Here is an 18,933-nt window from a genome sequence, read left to right as displayed (position 1 = left end):
TAACTGTGAAGCTGGTTTCCTTTATTTGCATGAATTCAAATAGAGTGTGAACATAATGGAATTTTTACTTATAAGTCCAGGAATTGTCTGTAGCTTGTGTAGCCTCTTGTTGAGCTCCAGCCCCTTGTTGAGCATCCTCCATCCTAGCAGGCAGATTGGAATGCATAAAATATTCACAAACCTATACATTTGGAATAATTTTGAAAGGTGGTAATTTTCGTTGCATGAGAGAGTTGTGGGGTAAAGAATTAGAGAGTGGAGCAGACAACCTTGGTCTGCCTGGGAATCTTGGCAAGGTCTCAGGAGGGAACAATTTCATTTCTGTTGTCATAGTTTCCTGATCCATGACATTATAACTACTGGTATTTAGAACCTACTTCCTGTCTGGATGGGGACTGACTCTATTTCTGGATGTCTGTGTTTAACTGGATAGATCATGTCATAATATTACATAAAATTTAAGATGATAATGCCTGTCAGTTGAAGGAAAACTTAAATCCTTTGAGTGTGTGGAGCATAGGAGTCGACTAAAGAAATAGTCTCAGAAAAATGTGCACATGGTAGACCTGTAAGAAACATAAATTAAATGAAGATTTGTTGGATAGATGAAAGAATAAAAGTAAAGTAAAATAAAGTAAAGGAAAAGCTTTACTGAGTAAGAGAATTAATTAGAAATGACAAGCCAAAGTGATAGTTTTAACTTTCAAAATCTGGTCAATATACAAAGTACTTACTGAGATGAAAGACAAAAAGGAAGACAAGATTCCTAGTTAATTAACTGGCTAAAACATTGATAGCTGTCATAATAGCTTTGAATACTTGCCAAAGAGTTGACTGAAGTTATTTCTCATGTAACATTCTAAAAAAAAAAAATATCTTTTTTTTCTTAAATGAAGAAACTGCTCTGTTCAGAACTAATTCAGAAGTAACTTAAAGCTATAAAATAGGAATTGAGGCTAAAGTCTAGAAAGAAAACAATAAATTGATAACAAAGATATTTTAGGATTCTCAGGTTTATGGGCTATGTACTATTTTGTATCAAGAAGTCTCAAGGGTGTGTGTAAATATATATAAGCCATCTTATTGTGCGTATGTGTGTGAGAGAAAGAAACTATAAAATAGCTTCAACTGTCCCATCTCAAATATGATGACTCTAATGTTTGAAAAATGCTAGCTCAGAACCTAACACATAATAGGCATTCACAAAATAATAGTTTATTTCTTATCTCTGTTTTCTGCTTAAATCTAGTATGTAGTACCTATATGTTATTTGTACTAATCAGGTTGAGGTTAATAAATAAGGACAATTGATAAATTAAGCCAAAAGTTGAAAAGTTAAATGTATTAGTTAAAAGGTAACAGTTAAAGTGAAACACAACAAAAAATATTTTGTTGGCTCATCAAAAAATATGTAACAACTAAAGATTGAGCTATGATTGCCATGTTCGTAAGGTGTCTACTTTCATTTGGAATAACTTTATTTGCTATCAAGAATATGAAATGGTGCCCATCTCCCACACAATTCAAAATATACATATGTAAGGCTGTAGAATTTCAGATCAACAGTTGGTTCAGACGGACTCCTTCCCTCAGAAGAGGGGGTCAGTACTTCCCCTCCCTTCCCCTCCCTACCCCACCCCTGGGGATCACGATGCCATACTCACTGTAGCCATAATCAGAAGAGAGCAGCAAATGCCCATTTATCTAGAATGCCCAGGATGAGAAATGTTAGGAGGTAAGATACCTCTTTTAGTGAAGTGAATTGACTGCAGAGGCCATGTCAAGGAAGTTGCCTGGATAGTACCACAGGTGCTTTTCTTCCTGCATACAATTAGTCATTGTCCACATCTCTGCCTGTTCGAGAGGCCCTTCTTCTCTCACTTCCTGGGCAGCAGGGGAAGGTAGTCTCCTCATCAGGAGGGCCTAGACCGGACCTGCTCAAGAAGCCTCTGTCTGAGGAGACCATGGTGATTTCCATATGTCCGCTTAATCTTCCCCTCAGGCACTCTGTGTCCTCCTTGAGGCTTGTTTAAAGGAAACTTTGTTGACAGATGGTTCTTGAATCAAGATGTCACAAATAATGACTCCATTAATATAGCTAAGCATAGTCCATCTAAGGGTTACCAATATTCAAAGAATTAGAACATAATAAAATATATAAAAGATTATCAAATTATACTAAAAAGATAGTCTTTATTTGGTCATTCAAAAGACACTCCAGATATTTCCATTACTTTGGAATTACCGCTAATAGCATTATACACATACATGTATGCACACACTGACATTCATCTGGATAATAGTATAAAGTTACATATTTACACTGTCCAATACAGTAGCCACTCAGCATATGTGGCTATTGAAGATATGAAATGTGGCTAGTCTGCAATGAGAGGTGTTTTCAGTTACATACTGGATTTCAAAGACTTAGTACTAAAAAAACCTCATTAATTTTAAAGATATTGATTATATACTGAAATATTTAAAAAATATATAATGAAGTAATATTTTGGATTCAATAAAATATTAAAAGTTTACTTTTTTAATGTGACTATTATAAAATTGAAAATTTCATATGGGCTTGCATTATATTTCTATTGGACAGAACTGCTGTAGAGAAACATAAATTCCCTGTGTAAAATAACAGTAACTTCTTAGCAGGTGCTTTCCCAGTAGCCATGTGTGAAATGAATAAGACTTTCACTTTTCTTTTCCAGACCAAGTGTTCTATACTTACTGGGCCTTCAAGCTCCCTCTCTGTGCCTCTGTTTTTCTTCCTGGAAAAACCAATGACCCATTTCAAGTTAGTCACCATTACCCCTCTTTGAATTTCTTTCTGAAAATTATATTACCTTAACCAGCCTTCTGGTTCATGATTAGATAACCTATTGAAAGAGGTTGAGTATTGTAGCATTAAACTAATGATTATCTAAGCCTCACTTTTTTTTTTTTAGGTTTTTTTTTTCTTTTTAGAGATGGGGTCTCACTATGTTGTCCAGGCTGGTCTTGAATTCCTGGTCTCAAGTCATCCTCCTGCCTCAGCCTCCCGAAGTACTGGGATTACAGGCCTGAGCTGCCACACCCGGGCTCTAACCCTCACTTTTACTTGACTTACAGAAGTTGTTAGTTTAATATTAAGTGGCAACATATCACTTGTTGAAACTTCAAATATGTTTTTCTTGATAACTTTTTTTCATTTGTAATATGTTTTAAGTTGTAGTTGATGAAGCTGAGGTTGATGCAGATTGTTCATTTTGAAAAATCATCCCTGAACATAGGCTGTTATACTACTGCTGCAGAAAATCAAGACAGAGAGCCTCATTAATGAACTATCAGGTTAACAGAAAGAAGCTCCCTGATTTCCAACAGTTTCCCAAAGCTCATCTTCAAATTAAGTGGATGAGGTTTCCACCTGATCTCTAATTTAAGAGATGAGGCTTTCTAAATGTATTTTACTTTTTGCCTCAAGTTTACTTGGTCACTGAGTGATATACCTAGTGATCAAAGATATCTTAGTAACAGTTCTCGGGCCATATACAGTAATCCATTACACATGTGGGTCATGTATTCAGTCATTTATTGAGGGATGCCTAAGGGCCAGAACCTGGGCATAGAAAAGAAAAATGCTTCTTGTCTCAAGGGGTTTAAAGTCTATAGGTTAGGTGATTATAGAAAAGTATGGCGGGAAGAACTAATCTAGTTGTGAGAGCAAGGTGATGTCTTCCTGAGGAATTGATGTTCAGGTGAGGAACTGAATAGTAACCAGGAGTTCGCCAGAGGAAGAGGCCATGGGAAAGTGTGCCGGACAGAACCGTGCATGTAAATACCCTGAGGCCTTTGAGGGCAAGGGACCTTTGAAGATCTGAGAGATGAGTACAGTTGGATTGTGGAGTACAAACTGGACGGCGGGTTGGAGAGGCAGGTAGGGATGATTTTGGTACAACTTGGTAAGTATGAATTTATCCTAAGGTGTTTGAAATTGGGTCATGATGAGATCAGATTTGTGCATTTGACAGATTCTTCTGGTTGAAGAGTAGTGAATGTTTTGGAGTAAATGGGTTAAGACTGAAGGTAGTGGGAGGATTTTGTTATAATTTAGGCTACAGATTATAGATTCCTGTACTAGAACAGTGGCAGTGTGAATAGAGAAAAATACTGAGATTCTGCAGATCTTTAGAAGACAGAATCAACAGCAGTTGGTAATTATTGAATGAGAGAAAGAAGAAGCTTTCAAAGATGTTACCCAGGGTTCTGACTTGGGCTGTTGCCTGGATGATGGTGCAAAGTATGGAGAAAGGGAAGAGCAACAGGATTTCTGGCAAAATGATGAGTTTCATTGGCTTGAGGTTCCTGTGAGACAGAAGTAATGTCCAGTAATCTGTTGGATGTATGGATCTGGTGGGCAGGAGAGAGGTCTGTACTGGCAATTCAGAGGCAAGAGTAATTGACATAGAGATGATAATCAAAGCCATGGAGGTAAATGAGCTTAACCTGGGAACTCTTTAGGGTGACTAGATCAAAGGGCCCAAGGGTAGATTACTGAGGAGTCCTACAATTTGAGAAGAGGCTAGAATAGTACTACTCAACTTTGGCTGCAACTTAAATTCTGCAGATCTTTAAGAATACCAGTTTGGGTGTCCCCATCCCAAACTAATAAAATCTCTGGGGTGGGTCTAGATAGGGCATCAGGTGTTGCCAGAGGTCCCCAGATGATTCCAGTATTCATCCATCGTTGAGAACACTGTAAAAGAAAAGAGGAGCCTGAGAAAAAGGCATAGAAAGAGAAGCCAAAGAGGTAGCAAGAAAGTCAGGTCAGTGCGGCATGATAGAAGTCAAAGGAAAAGAGTGTCTGGAGAAGTGGTTGGCAGTGTTAAAAGTTGCCAAGACATCAAACAAGATGAGAACTTATGAGGTTTCATTGGGTTTAGAGAGAATCAGTTCATTAGTAATCTTGGTAAGGCAAGTTTGAATGGTGAAGCCAGACCTCAGAGGGTTGAGAAGTGCGGAATGACAGCAAGTGACAACTCTTTTAACTGGGTTGTTCCTGCATTAATTCAATACATTTTATTGATTACTTATGTGCTGGAAATACAAAGTTGAATGAGACGTGGTTGAAGCCCTCAAGGAACTCAGTCTAGATGACAGGAGAGACAGGTAACAGATAATTAATTACGAGATAATGTAATAAGGATGACAACAGAGAGGTACACAGTGGTGAGAAGAAATGAATGATGAGAGAAAGCTTCCTGCAGGAGTGAAACCTGAGTAGTGGAGCCAGTTCTGACCAGTTTGAAGAGCACATGTGAAATGTGTTCTCAATAAATGTGAAATGAATGGATACATTTTCCAGATTTGGGTGAAATCCTGTGGGATTGGCTGCACATTTCAGCCTCATTCCAAGGGATCTATGTCAGCCTTGGGTTCGAAAGCCTCCATTTACTCACACAAGGCAATCTAAACAATAACACCCGCTCCTGAGATGGGGACCTTGAAATTTACTGTATTTAAAAGCAGGGATTTTTAATTTGAAGAATAGCTGGAAACATCAAATTAGAACATGAGGATGTTCTAATTGGACTTACAAGTGACAGGACTGGGCTCAGTAATGTTTGTTCTCAATTTATCCCCAAGAATTTTAATAAATGAGAAATTTTATAGAAATTGCATGAAATACTATAATTCACAATGCGTATGTTTACAAATAGTAAGACTGTAGACTTAGCTTTTGAATCCCTTTTATGGGACTCCTTATGTGGAGTGGATTAGACATATCCTTTTAAAATCATGCTCTATGTAGAAGACGACCTTGGTCAATGTCTACCATCTGTTTGTGAAACCTTTTAGGCCAAGATCAACCCAATACCATCTTTTGGATTCTTGTGAAAGTTTTCTAGTAGTCATTAGACTGTCATCATTTTGTTCTTCAATTGTTGTCTCCACATCTAATTCTACCCTTTACATTCTTCCCAGAGACATGTCCTTTGATATCTGTAACTCATCTCAGTTTGACCTTGCATTGGTCAGGACAATGTGATAAATTCCTCACTGATTTTTATTTCTTGCACATATTTTTAAACTTTGCTATCTTCCTGATCTCTTTTAATTTTTTTTTCCTGCATACATCTTACCCTATGAATTCCAAAGCCAAGCACAGAATTTTGATACTGGCTACCAGGTAGATTTCCCTGGAGCTTTGTTTCTGTTCACATTTTTGTTTTGATCTTATTTCAGAGATACACAAAATGGTATACACACATTATTGATAGTTTTTCCAAATGAATTTTTAAATTCAAGAGAGTAATTGAAAGCCATGGAAGTACAGAATTTTTTCCTTTACTTTCTAGTGTTGGAAGTTAATATATAATATTTGAGTTGTAGGTTATTTTAGAAATACAAGATTATAGTGTGGGATTATTAACAATGTCAATATCTGGAAGTAACATGGAAAAGTACTAATCATAAATTGTACAGCAGCATAGGGTGGTGATTGAGAATGTGATTTGAATCTTTTCCCTGAATATTAGTGGTGTGCCCTTAGGCAAGATGTTTAGTCTCCCCTGTTTCAGCTTCATAATTCATAAAATTGGGATGATGATGATAATACCTACCTCATAGGGATGTTATAAAAATTAAATGAATTCATATTTGTGTTTATGTGTATTACAACTACTCAGAACCTAGTAGATATAATAATTGGACAGTAACTTTCTCTAAGTTATGCTCACTAAATATATCAGGGTACATTTTTTGCTGTAGTTATTAAAAAGACTTGTGTAGGTTTTCTGCAGGATTTTGAAGAAGTTTGGGACCAAGGTCCTTGGTGGAGACCCTGAATCTAGAATCAAGTTCACAAGTTTCCTTGTTGTCTGGAGTTGTGAGGCCTAGTGAAGACTCAGGATTAGCCCAGATTATAAAATTGCAACCCCAAAGTTTAGCACTGCTCTCTGGAGACATTTGCTGAATGTTGAGCTCTCTTTCTAGATAGACTAGAATAGAATCAAATAAAATCAAAATAAAATAATAAGAGACTGAAATAGCTGGCTTTTTCAGTCCTATGGTTATATGAACTATTTCTCACATTAACTGAACATGATTGCTGTCCATTATCAGATTTTGATTCGGTAGTCTGAGAATATGACATTTAAATACAAGTGTTTCAAAAAAGAAATACTTTGAGAATGATTTCTAAATTTGATGTTTTGATATTTTGACTTTTTTGCTACTAGATTAGCTGAAGGAAAAGATCTTAGATTTAGTACTTTCATGTCCCGTATCTCTTCTAAAATTTGGGTATTTTGCTTTTTATTACCCAAAATTATTTTTATTGCTATGGAATTCATAAATGTCACTATTATCTTTGGAAACATCACCACCATGTAATTAGGTGTGTGAGAAAAGTACATAGTTTGATATAATGTATTTAGTAGTAATTAGGGTTTGATAGGAAAAACTAAATGAAGGGGTCATTTGGATTAGAGAGCTGAAGGCTGCTCATCAAATCTCACAGCGCCGTGAGCGCCCTCTGCTGGCCTAGTCCAAATCAATATGATGTAAGTACCCTGGGAAGCAGAAGCATTGACCATTTATTGAACATCTACTAGATACCAGATAGTGTTTTATGCACAGTCATAAGTTTTCTTTAATCTTCATAGCCCTACAAAGGTAGATTTTATAATATGGTCCTATTTGAATTGATTTGCTCACTTTAATTCCACATATGTTTTTCTAATATTTTGAATTTATGTGGGTGAAGGAATTGTATAATTATATTCACTCAGTAATTATTGCTTCTATAAAAATAAATGACTCTTTATAAAACAAATAATGGAACAATTTTTTAGGATTATTTAAGAAAAAATTTAGAGCAAAAGAGTTTGAAATTTATAGGACTCATCTTTTGTTGGAATAGAACTTCAACTTTAGAAAAAAATCAGTTGGTGGAAGTAAGAACTTTCACCATTTTTCTGAAACTTGAAATCACGTCATGAGTTTTGAAAGATAAGTGTGTATGTTGTCTCAGTAGCCAGAAAGTCAGACTGAGGGCCCCAGTCAAATGTCTGAGTTGATGGGGAAGCCACAGTATAGTGACACAGGCAGATACAAACATTTCATTGCATTTAAAAGTCCCAGACTTCCCCACCCACAAAGTGTTTCACTTGAACGTCAACAAGTTATAGAAAGAAGAACTTAGAGTTGGACCTTTTCCCTTGGTTCGCCTTACATCAGTGGAAATGCCAAAATACTGAGAACTGATCCAAATGGAGAAAAAAGCAAAGAGGGACCAAGTAAATGACATTTTTCTTGAACACACTCAAAAGCTGACTATACAGTCTGTGGGCAGACTTGATATTTTACACAGTTTCAGCTGAAAAACAGATTCAGAAAGTGAAATCGATTTCAGTTCATTCATATTTTTGAAATATTTATAGAGTCCTATTGTGTATGCTATAGAGTAGTGCAGAGTAACTTAGAGATTAATGTTATTTTTTATTCTAATCTTTTCCATTTGCCAGCCTTATGGATTTAGGCAAGTTACTCAATGTGGACTCAATTTTCTCATCTTGTGCTATTACTGTGAGCATAGGATGAGTTAATGTGAGGATAAGGATCCCCAATGATGATGTGCCATGTGTATTTTACGAAGGAGGTTGTACGCTGTGACATATGTGCAGCTTAATAATATGTTTAACTTAAACCTTAAAATAATAATGTCAACAGCAAGTAACATTTGCACGTTGTCTCTGCCAGGCTCTTGTCCAAGCACTTTACTCATTTACTCCGCAATCCTTGCAGAAACCCTCTGAGATAGCCATCTCCTGTGGGTCCCAGCTGATTCTCAGTCTTAAATCATGCTACTCACAAATCGCACACCACGTAAAGATCTTCAGACTTGCAAAGGCTGTTTTCCTTCAGACCATCTGTTACTATCTTAAAACTTAAGGAAATAATATTTTGGAAGAGAAGCAGGGAAGAATCATAATGTAGGGAAAAGATCTTGCCAAAGCTTAGATCCCTGAGAGTTTGGTGAAAACTATGCAGTAGTACCCTCTAGTAAAGGATTTTTGTAGTTGTATAATATATTTCAAAGTTCCCTCCCTCAGCAAATATGTATTGAGTGCCTGCCTGCTGCATGGAAGGCACTGTTCTGAGCTGTGGGAATGCCATCGTCAACAGAAGTCAATTTGCTCGCATGGAGGTGACATACAAGAGCAAATATCTAGTCTTCCATAGTCCCTGTCACATTTTTGGCACTTGGAGCAATGACACTAAAACTGGTGATATGAATAACAACAAAAGTGGGGGGAAGTAAAGAGTGCACCTCTCTATTTGGCTTTGTACTTATAGTCTTTATTTTCATTCATCAGAATTACTGGGTGTTCATATTTACATACGTATTTGTATATACTGATAAAAATCATTAGGTGGAAATAAAAAACTGAAGTATTAATAGTAAGCATATATTTTTATATTTTCTTTCCCAAATGAAAATAAAAAGAGGAAGATGGGCTTAATTTTTAGAATGAGGGGGATGGTTTTTATGTGGCTTTGTTTTTTTAATGTCAACTGGGAAAATGCATTCAACTGTGTTAAGAATTAGTCATTCTAGTTGTATAAAAGCATGGAAAATTATCACATGTTAATTTCTGATGACCTCTTTTATGTTAAACCGTGTAAAGTACTTTTTCAATTATGGAGCTGATTTGATTTACTAAGAGTTTAGATTAGTAATGTATGTGCTGAATTGAAAACCAGATTCTAAATCATTTCAGCATGACATTTGGATAAAATAGAAAGATAATCTGAGTTTATGTATGGTGTTCTGTCAGGGAAATTCATGAGAATTAGCTTTCTCGTGACAGTTCTCATAATCATCATTTTTGACCAAATTAGAAATACTGTATTTCTCCATGAAGAAAATCTGCTTAACATTTGATATTCTATTTCAATATCTAGCTGACATCAAGGGGGACAAAAAAATATTACTACTATTTTTAAAACAGCAGGTTTTTTTCAAATATGACATACAGTACAGGAAAAGGCATAACAGTCTACATTGTAGAGCAGTTATTCACAAGCCCAGCTGTAAACTACAATGTACCTGAGAACCTTTTAAAAAATTCTGATGTCTGGGTCTCAACCCAGCTACCTCAAATCTGAACCTCTGGCAGTGGGGCTCAGGTGTTGGTATTTGTTTACAGCTCTCTTGGGTTGATCCTAATGTCCAATCAAGGCTGAGTACCACGTGGTAAAGGAGTGGCCTTGGAAGCATGCGCGGTTAAGAGAGCAAAGCCTTAGAGAAGGCCCTGAACGTAAGCTGACAATGTGAAAGTCTGACCTCTTCTATCAAGATTCTGCAGGCACTACAGAAGAAAAGGAGATAAAAGTTTCCAGAAATTAAAAAAAAAAAAAAAAAAAGAACCAGAAGAGTAGTGGGGACTTATAGGATGTTCTTTGAACTGTTCCTAGCTTGTCACCAGTACTTGAAAGTACCTTGGTGGTATTGTTGCTATTGGAGGCTGCCTCTATGGTAGAAGCAGTGTTAAGAAGTGAAAAGGAGAAACATATCTAAATGTGAGTATATGTGTTTGCTCCCTTATTAGGATTAGTTTTTCTTTTGTGGAAGGGTGATTGTTTCATGACTTTATGAATTTTCTTTTTGGCTATGCATTCATCCTTTTGGACACACATTATGAATTAAGATACATCATACAAATAGAAGACGCTTAGTCAAACCACAATCGAAGTTTGAATTGCTTTTTGTTTATCGACGCTTCCATTTTCAGCATACATTTCTGGGCTGTGTCGGGGATGGGATAATTACAAACACGATAAAGTCCTGGCCAGGATGAATGAGGTCACTATTTACTCGTCTTTGGAAGTAGGCCAGGATAGTTGTAAATAAACAAATGTAGTTAACCCTAAGAGAAGTGAAAATCCTTCTTCCTGCAGGATATGAATAAATTTCACTGTAATTTCCTCTAGCAATGACATCCTGTGTGTCTGAGCAACTTCAACTTCAGGTGGACTAAATCTACCATTTATCATCAATTTTTGACAGTGAAAAACTAACTGGTGATTTTAATGAAAAGCCAAACTGAAACCTAAAATTTATTGTTTGCCGTTCTGTTTCACTTCAGTTATGTTGGTTTGGCATTATGTAGCCACAATAACAGCTCCCTATATTAGACCTTACCCACCACCTCGCACAGTATACTTTTTTTCCCCTCCTTCCTTCTGTGTGTCCCTCTCTTTTCCTCTCAGTCCTCCCCTCCCCTCCTTCTTTCCTTCCTTCATTTTAACACAGAGATCTTATGTGTCTGCCTGGACCATCCATTATCAAGGATCGGGCCGCAGCAAGATTCCTTTCCTGTTCCAATGGTAGATGTTGCCTATCAACCCCAGCATTCTTTCTCCAGACCTTTCAGTCTAGCCCTGCAGGAAGCCATTGCCAATTAGTGGGAGTTGTCATTATTCTACATGAAGGCTGGCCAGAAAAGCATTATCCACATTGCATTGCAACAGTGTTCCTGACCATAAGAACCACTGGGGAAGTCAGGGCCTCACCTGGACCTACTGAATCAATCTCCAGAAGAGGGGCTAGAACATTTTCTTTTGTTCAGCTGCAATTAAGAGTTTTGTTCTACCCGAATGATGTTGTGGAGGACAAAGAAATATATACACAAACATCTTCCCACACTACTAAAATCTCTCCTACCCAGGGGATTTAGTGGAAATAATTTCATTTCCAAAATATTAATCTTACCTATAAACATATTTTGAGTTTGCCCAGGAAGCTGTATCTAGAGGTCAAGTTATAGGAGGAGACAAAGTCCCTAATGATATAGAGACTAGTCACCATAAATGTATGAAAACTTGGTACCTAGTAACCAATGTTTGAAATTAAGCAAACCCGAGTTCCACATCCTTACCCAACCAGATTGATGCTAATGTACTTCTCAGCCACTGGAATTAAGCACAGATGGAATAGAATTGTCAAATGCCAATTGAAGAGGGTGAAAATAAAGATAGCAAAAAGAATCTTATCTGCAGCTCATTCTCCCCCAAATTCACTTATTTGAAATCACTTAAATATAGTATTTTTTTTTTTTTTTTTTGAGACAGAGTCTCTCTCTGTTGCCCGGGCTAGAGTGAGTGCCGTGGCGTCAACCTAACTCACAGCAACCTCAAACTCCTGGGCTTAAGCGATCCTACTGCCTCAGCCTCCCGAAATATAGTATTTTAATAGCATCCCAGCTATACAGCAAAGAATTTATGCTAACAGAAGAAAAAAAAAATCACTGTGAAGATTACTTTTTATTGTACAAAGTACTATATTGCACATGAGTATTTCATTTATATTTGACTTTCTGGCTATTTATGCATTTGCCAAAGTGCTTATTGAAGTTTTTTATTTATTACTGAAATAATCTGGTTTTCCAAGTCATTTTATCTTTGTTGAAAACATGGGTCACATTCCACTAAATGTAGAACATAGGGCAGTTTGTTGTAAATGCTGTGCATTATTAATATGCTAATTCTGTGTTCCACTGTCTGCATGCTCAGTCATCACCTTCCAGCTCCAATAAACTGTGCTTTAATTGGTGAGACCATATTGTAGTCTTTCTAAGTGTCTCACTACAAGAAAATTTTAAAAAGCTCTGATGATGTTGCTTACATTGCTACATAAATGGTAAATTATTTTCCATTAGACACTGCAGTTGTATTTGCACAGCCTATGTTGGTTTTAACTGGTCTTCCCCACTCTAGTCATATTGGTTAGCCATCTCCTGTATCACTGAATCTGTCTCTTCGTGGTGCTACCAGTCAGGGGTCATTTCTACAAATGCAAACCACCTTGTGTGAGAGAATAGGGATACTGGTGCAGAGTAACTAACATTTACTTCCACGTTGTACACTGAATATAAGATGATAGCAAAGGAAAAGTGTTGGGGATGAGCACACATATTTGCTTTCTCTGCTCTTGCAGAATAATACTGTTTTCAGGATAACTGATGGTACAATTATTTTCAAATGCCATAGGTAGCCCTACTGGAGACCCTTGTGGGAAGACTTGTTTGGAAGAGAGAGACAATCAGTGGTTGGGGGTCACACTTGCCAGACAGCCAGGAGAAAATGGATCCATTGTGGTAGGTATTGGAATTGGTCCACTGATCCATCGTAAAATTAGATATACTGGGTGGAATCTTCACATCATTCAGTCTACTTTTATTTTATTCAGACTTGTGGGCACAGATGGAAAAATGTATTTTACATAAGGAGTGAAAATAAGCTCCCTACTGGTGTTTGCTATGGAATGCCCTCTGATTTACGAACAGAACTGAGTAGAAGAATATCTCCATGTTATCAAGGTAAAGCATGATTTTGATTTTAACTAGACACAGAGAAATAAGTGAATACATTTTAGGGCTTTGTTTTGTTTTTTTAATTTTCAAGTTTGGATGTTTAGAGAGGAAGAGCTTCAAAGTAGCTATATTCTTTTTAACTACTCAAAGCATTCCTTCCTTTTCTTTCTTTACCCAATTGTGGGAGCATTAATTTTCATAAATGTACTTTGTGCTGTAAAAATTCTACAGTTTGATTTGAATAATTCTGGAATTTAGTTGGTAATTACCCACTTTTGCATTAAATTTGGTATGAGTGGGTCTAATGCCCAGTAATTATAGGACACTTAAAATCATGAAATTATATTAAAAATCTAATTTAAAAGAAAAAGACTGTTTAGGTTTCTGGCTTTACTTTTAGCTTCTAAGAGTACTCGGAATCAAAGTATAAGTGTAAGCAAATCTTTCACTCCTTTTTTTTTTTTTTTTTCCTCCTAATTCACATGTATTTCTTGAAACAGGAAGACAATGGTATCTCCAGTTTAAAAGATCTTCCCCATGGAAATTCTATGCTATAGGTAGCATCAGCGTGTATAGAGCTAGGACATAAACAATGCAAGTGAGCAAAGTTAGGGTGAGTGTCAATAGGGCATTTAAAATGATATTTTCAACAAAGCTGAAATTCTACAAATGTCTCTTTAGAAAACTAAGAAACATACATGAATGCCAATTTCCAATTTTTCCAACCCCAGCCCCCTTTAAAAAAAACCCCAACATCCAAAGAAAATTTTTATTAGCTATAAAAACTCTGGCCAAGTATTTGAATTCAATTATTGACTCTAATAATTTTAGGGTCTTTTCTCCCTGATATTTGTTGTTTCGGAGAAGCTTATATATATATATATATTTCTATTTTGCCTTTGGATACCAGGAAGGTAAAAGGTGAATTTTAAATTCTCAATTGCAGTAAAACTCAGTCTAGGTTTCTATAAATTTATCATCCTCTTTCCTAATAGTTTATGGTTTATGCTTTAAAACATTTTCACTGTAGAGTTTTTATTTCTGCTCAGATATACCTTGCCATATTCTATACAAAATTCAGGATGGTGTAAACCTAAACATACCTAAAATTGTAGAATATAGGATCAAGTAAGATATAAAAAGGAGTGAAAACTCATGACAGAAAATGGTAATTACAAATAACTTAGCAATTTAAGTATTCTGGTTGGCAAAACCAAAGAGAAGATCTCATTCTTATTTTCATAGAGGTTTACATATGTCAGTTCTTCATAAGAAGTAAAGCTATGTCTCCTTTATAAGTTTCAAAAGCATTCATTTGTGGGGCTTTGTATTAAAAAGACCCTCCATCTCCATGCAGATCCTGATTCAGTCTGTATTTTAAGCTGGGCAAAATCTAGGAAAGTACATTCTCTTCAATAAATGGTGGTGGGAAAATTGAATTATCCACATGCAAAATAATGAATTGAAATCTTACACCATATACAAAAATAAACTCAAAATGTATTAGAGACAAACATAAGACCTGAAATCACAAAACTCATAGAAGAAAACAGGGGAAGAACTCCGAGACATTGGCTGGGCAATGATTTTTTGGATATCATGCCAAAGGCTTGGGCCACAAAAGCAAAAATAATCAAGTGAGACTGCATTAAACCAAAAAGCTTTTGCACAGCAAAGAAAACAACAGAATGAAAGAGACAACCTATGGAGTGGGAGAAAATATTTGCAAACCATACATCTGATAAAGGGTTAATAACTAAAATATATAAGCTCACTAACTCAATAGCAAAAACCCTCAAATAACCTGATTTAAAAATGGACAAAAGGCCAGAATATCTTTCTTTCCAAAGAAGGCCTCAAAATGGCCAATATGTATATGAAAAGTTTCTCAACATCATTAATCATTAGGGAAATGCAAATCATAAACCACAATGAACTATCACTTCACACCCCTTAGAATGGTTATTAAAAAAGATGAGATAGCAAGTGTTGGTAAAGATGTGGAGAAATTGGAGCCCTTTCACAGTATTAGACTGTAATTGGTACAGCTATTATGGAAAACAGTATGGAGGTTCCTCAAAAATTAAAAAATAGAAAAAAAAATAGTACTACCGTATGATCCAGCAATCTCTCTTCTGGATATGTACCCAAAGGAGATGAAACTGGTACCACATAGACATGTGTTCCCATGTTCATTGCAGCATCATTCACAATTCCCAAGATATGGAAACAACCTGTGTCTATAGACAGATGAATGGATAAGGAATTATGTGTGTGTGGGGGGGGGGGTATATACACATATATATAAATAATATATACACAATGGAACATTACTCAGCCTTTTAAAAGGAAATCCTGTCATTTGTGACAACATAGATGAACCTGGAATGTTAAGTGAAATAAGCCAGACACAGAAAGACAAGTGCTGTATAATCTCATTTATATTTGGAATCTAAAAATGTCAAATACATAGAGTATAAAGGTGGTTGTTAGCAAGGGCAGGAAGGGAATTAGGAAGGGGAGATGGTCAAACAGTGAAAAGTTGCAGTGATGTAGGATAAATAAGTCTAGAGATCTAATGTACAGCATGAAGACCACAGCTAATAATATTGTGTACTGGAAATCTTCCAGGCAAGTAGATTTCAGGCGTTCTTACCACACACAAAGGTCACTGTGAGGAGATGGGTATGTTAATGTGCTTGAGTGTAGTAATCATTTCACTGTGTATGAAAAAGTGTATATCTCAAAATGATGTTGTACGATTTAAATACATGCAATAAAAAGAAGATACGGACTCAAAGTCACAGATCCTACCTCTGTCTTACATACCTATTTGACAAATTTTTGAGTGTATGCTGAATGTTCTTCCTATGAAGAAGAGGCAGGAGGTTTTTTTATTGCCATTTCGTAGGGATATTTTGATCATACATAATGAGTGCAATGCGCACTGCCTAGGGGATGGACACGTTTGAAGCTCTGACTTAGGGGTGGGCAAGGGCAATATACGTAACCTAAACTTTTGTACCCCCACAATATGCTGAAATAAGAATAAAAAAATAAAAATAAATAAAAAGAGATTGTTAAATCTAAAAAAAGATTAATATGGAAAAGATTTGTATTATATTATATCAAAGTTACTATTTTTTTGATGAGAGTGCAAAATAGAGACCTTAAAAAGCTTACTTGTAAGGATTTGTAAGAAAAGAAAATTATGGAAATTATGTCTTTATTTTAAAATGAAATTCTGAATTGTTTTTATATTCCATTTTAGATTTTGTGAAAAAATTTGGAGAAAATTTTGCATCATGTCAAGCTGGAATATCCAGTTTTTACACAGAGGTAATAGTTCAAACGGTAGCTGCTATGAATGTTTACAGATAGAACCTAAATTATTCTGAAGGTTTTAAGACTGATGTTATGCTTTAAAGTGAAAATTATGTAACATCTGCATAATGTCTCTTAAATTCTGAATATTACAGCTTAATTTTTGCCACTCAATATTCCACATATATTTTGAGAAAATATTATTTAGCGGGCTGTACAACACAAGACCAACTAAAGTCTACACTAAAGAATATTGCTTTCATCAAAAATGTAATGAAAATAAAAAGGAGATACAGTTAATTGTTAACTTAGGTATTGAAAATATTGATCCAAGTATATTATTTCAGTTACTAATTACAGGAGAAAGGAAGTATATGAATCCACATTTTCCATTAACATTATGGTAATTGGGATATTTAAGAACTTGATATCTTCCTAAATCAGATACACAGTATTCCCAAGTTCTCTTTTCTCACACTCTAGGATATACTATGAAATGTCACAGTTATACACACCCCCTAAATCTCCCAGATTCTCTTAAAAGCTCATTATGAATTTGTGAATGTTTTTGGTAGAAATCAAGCTGTATTGAGTTTTAACAATTTCTGTAAATATTAACTATTATATTTAAAAATGTTTACAATGCTTTCTTTAGTTTCTATATAAATTGACCTGTTTTTTAAAGTTCAGGATTATTTAGGAAATATAGAACTATGTTAAATAGGCTTGATTGCTGAAAATGTTCATACTGTACCAGACAAAGGCATGCTCATTCCAACATGCCTTCTTTTTCCTTTTCTAAAATTCCTATTTATAATAAAATATGCCCCAGATTTCACTGGATTTTTTTTTCTTTTTTCTTTTTCTTTTTTTTGCTAAGCTAATATTGTTAGATAAACTGGTCAGTGGTGTTTTGCAAATTGAAATAAATTAAGTCCACTTTTTTACTCTTTGGCAACACATGTTATCTCTGTAATGAGAACTAATGAATTACCCATATACGATTTTCTTTAATAGAAACCACACTGCCTTTCTCCTAAAAGCTTATTCTAATGTTTGATGATTCTATCTTCAACTTTTAAAATCCACTGATAAATGTGAAATAGAGTTTCAGCGTTTCCTCTCTGAAATTCTTTTAGGTAGAAATACATTAGTGAGCTTCTCTGGCTTTTTTTCTGCTATGTTTTTAACTTCATAACTCAGAAATTTATTATGGTAATGTAGTCTCTTCACTGTTTACTTAAAATGTTATGTATCTGGAGAAAGTTTTAGGTGGTGAGATTTAACTTTTAAGTGATGACTTTTTTTTTCCTACAGGATTTAATTGTGATGGGAGCCCCAGGATCATCTTACTGGACTGGCTCTCTTTTTGTCTACAATATAACCACAAATAAATACAAGGCTTTCGCGAACAATCACAATCCAGTAAAATATGGAAGTTATTTAGGTACTATAAAAATTGACAAACTCAAATTATCTCTGCTTTACAGATCCTAGTACTATAATGATAAATAAGGGAAATTGTGTTTTCAAAAGATCTAAGTGGGCAGTGGTAATTTAAAAAGCCCAAAACTGTCACTGAGGGATAGAACCCATGAAACTTTAGTTAACTTAATATTTTACATTTACATCTGTAACTATAATCGGCAACATATTAATATAAAATTCTTTGACTAAAACTCCTAGTTTAGTGTATACTTTGCTGTTCACTTCAGGAAATGCTTATAAGCTTGTATCTTTATACAGTCAGCTTATTATTATATAGGCAGCCTCTGTTGAATGCTTACCACATGCCAGGCTTTTTAAAAGAACTTTACATAAATTAACTCATTTGAACATGTATGAGTAAGTATAGCGTCTTAAAGGGCCAACTGAAAGCCAGTGGGGACAGTGTTGTAGAGAAGGGGTAACATTATGAAGTATATGGGTCTAAAAATGGCTCATTGACCTTCGCCTCATAAGTTCTTAGAATATTTCCCAGAACTTAACTATTTTTATCCTCTTCCTCCTCCTCCTCCTCATTATTACCATCTCATAAGTCAGCAGTAGGATATTTTATCATCTGTATTTCTACAGAAATACAAAATTTCCTGGCATTAATTCCCAATACAAGAAAATAAATGCTTTTTGTATCATTTCTTACAAAATACAGGTTTGTTTAAACTGTATATGCTTCAAATGTGGGCATCTTATGCTCAGAAATAATTAAAAAGTAAGCAATATTTTTTTCCCATTCAAACAGAAT

General features: G+C 35.4%; 1 protein-coding gene across 2 annotated transcripts in view; it reads left to right on the top strand.

The window, feature by feature from the left end:
• The window catches only part of ITGA4 (integrin subunit alpha 4), a 76,557-nt gene that overhangs the window by 2,001 nt on the left and 55,623 nt on the right, over positions 1-18,933 (top strand). Inside the window, exons 3-6 of one of the 2 annotated variants that reach the window (XM_069470117.1) lie at positions 13,042-13,148; positions 13,241-13,370; positions 16,636-16,703; positions 18,006-18,135. In XM_069470117.1, the coding sequence (XP_069326218.1) occupies positions 13,042-13,148; positions 13,241-13,370; positions 16,636-16,703; positions 18,006-18,135 (435 nt within the window). Of the gene's footprint in view, positions 1-13,041; positions 13,149-13,240; positions 13,371-13,921; positions 13,954-16,635; positions 16,704-18,005; positions 18,136-18,933 lie in introns of those variants that run through there. The other variant, XM_069470126.1, reaches the window with a different exon arrangement.

This window comes from Eulemur rufifrons, chromosome 1 (genome assembly GCF_041146395.1).
Source record: "Eulemur rufifrons isolate Redbay chromosome 1, OSU_ERuf_1, whole genome shotgun sequence".
Classification (NCBI taxonomy): Eukaryota; Metazoa; Chordata; class Mammalia; order Primates; family Lemuridae; genus Eulemur; species Eulemur rufifrons.
Note: the sequence above shows the minus strand (reverse complement) of the source record. Positions and strands in the feature narration are given on the sequence as shown.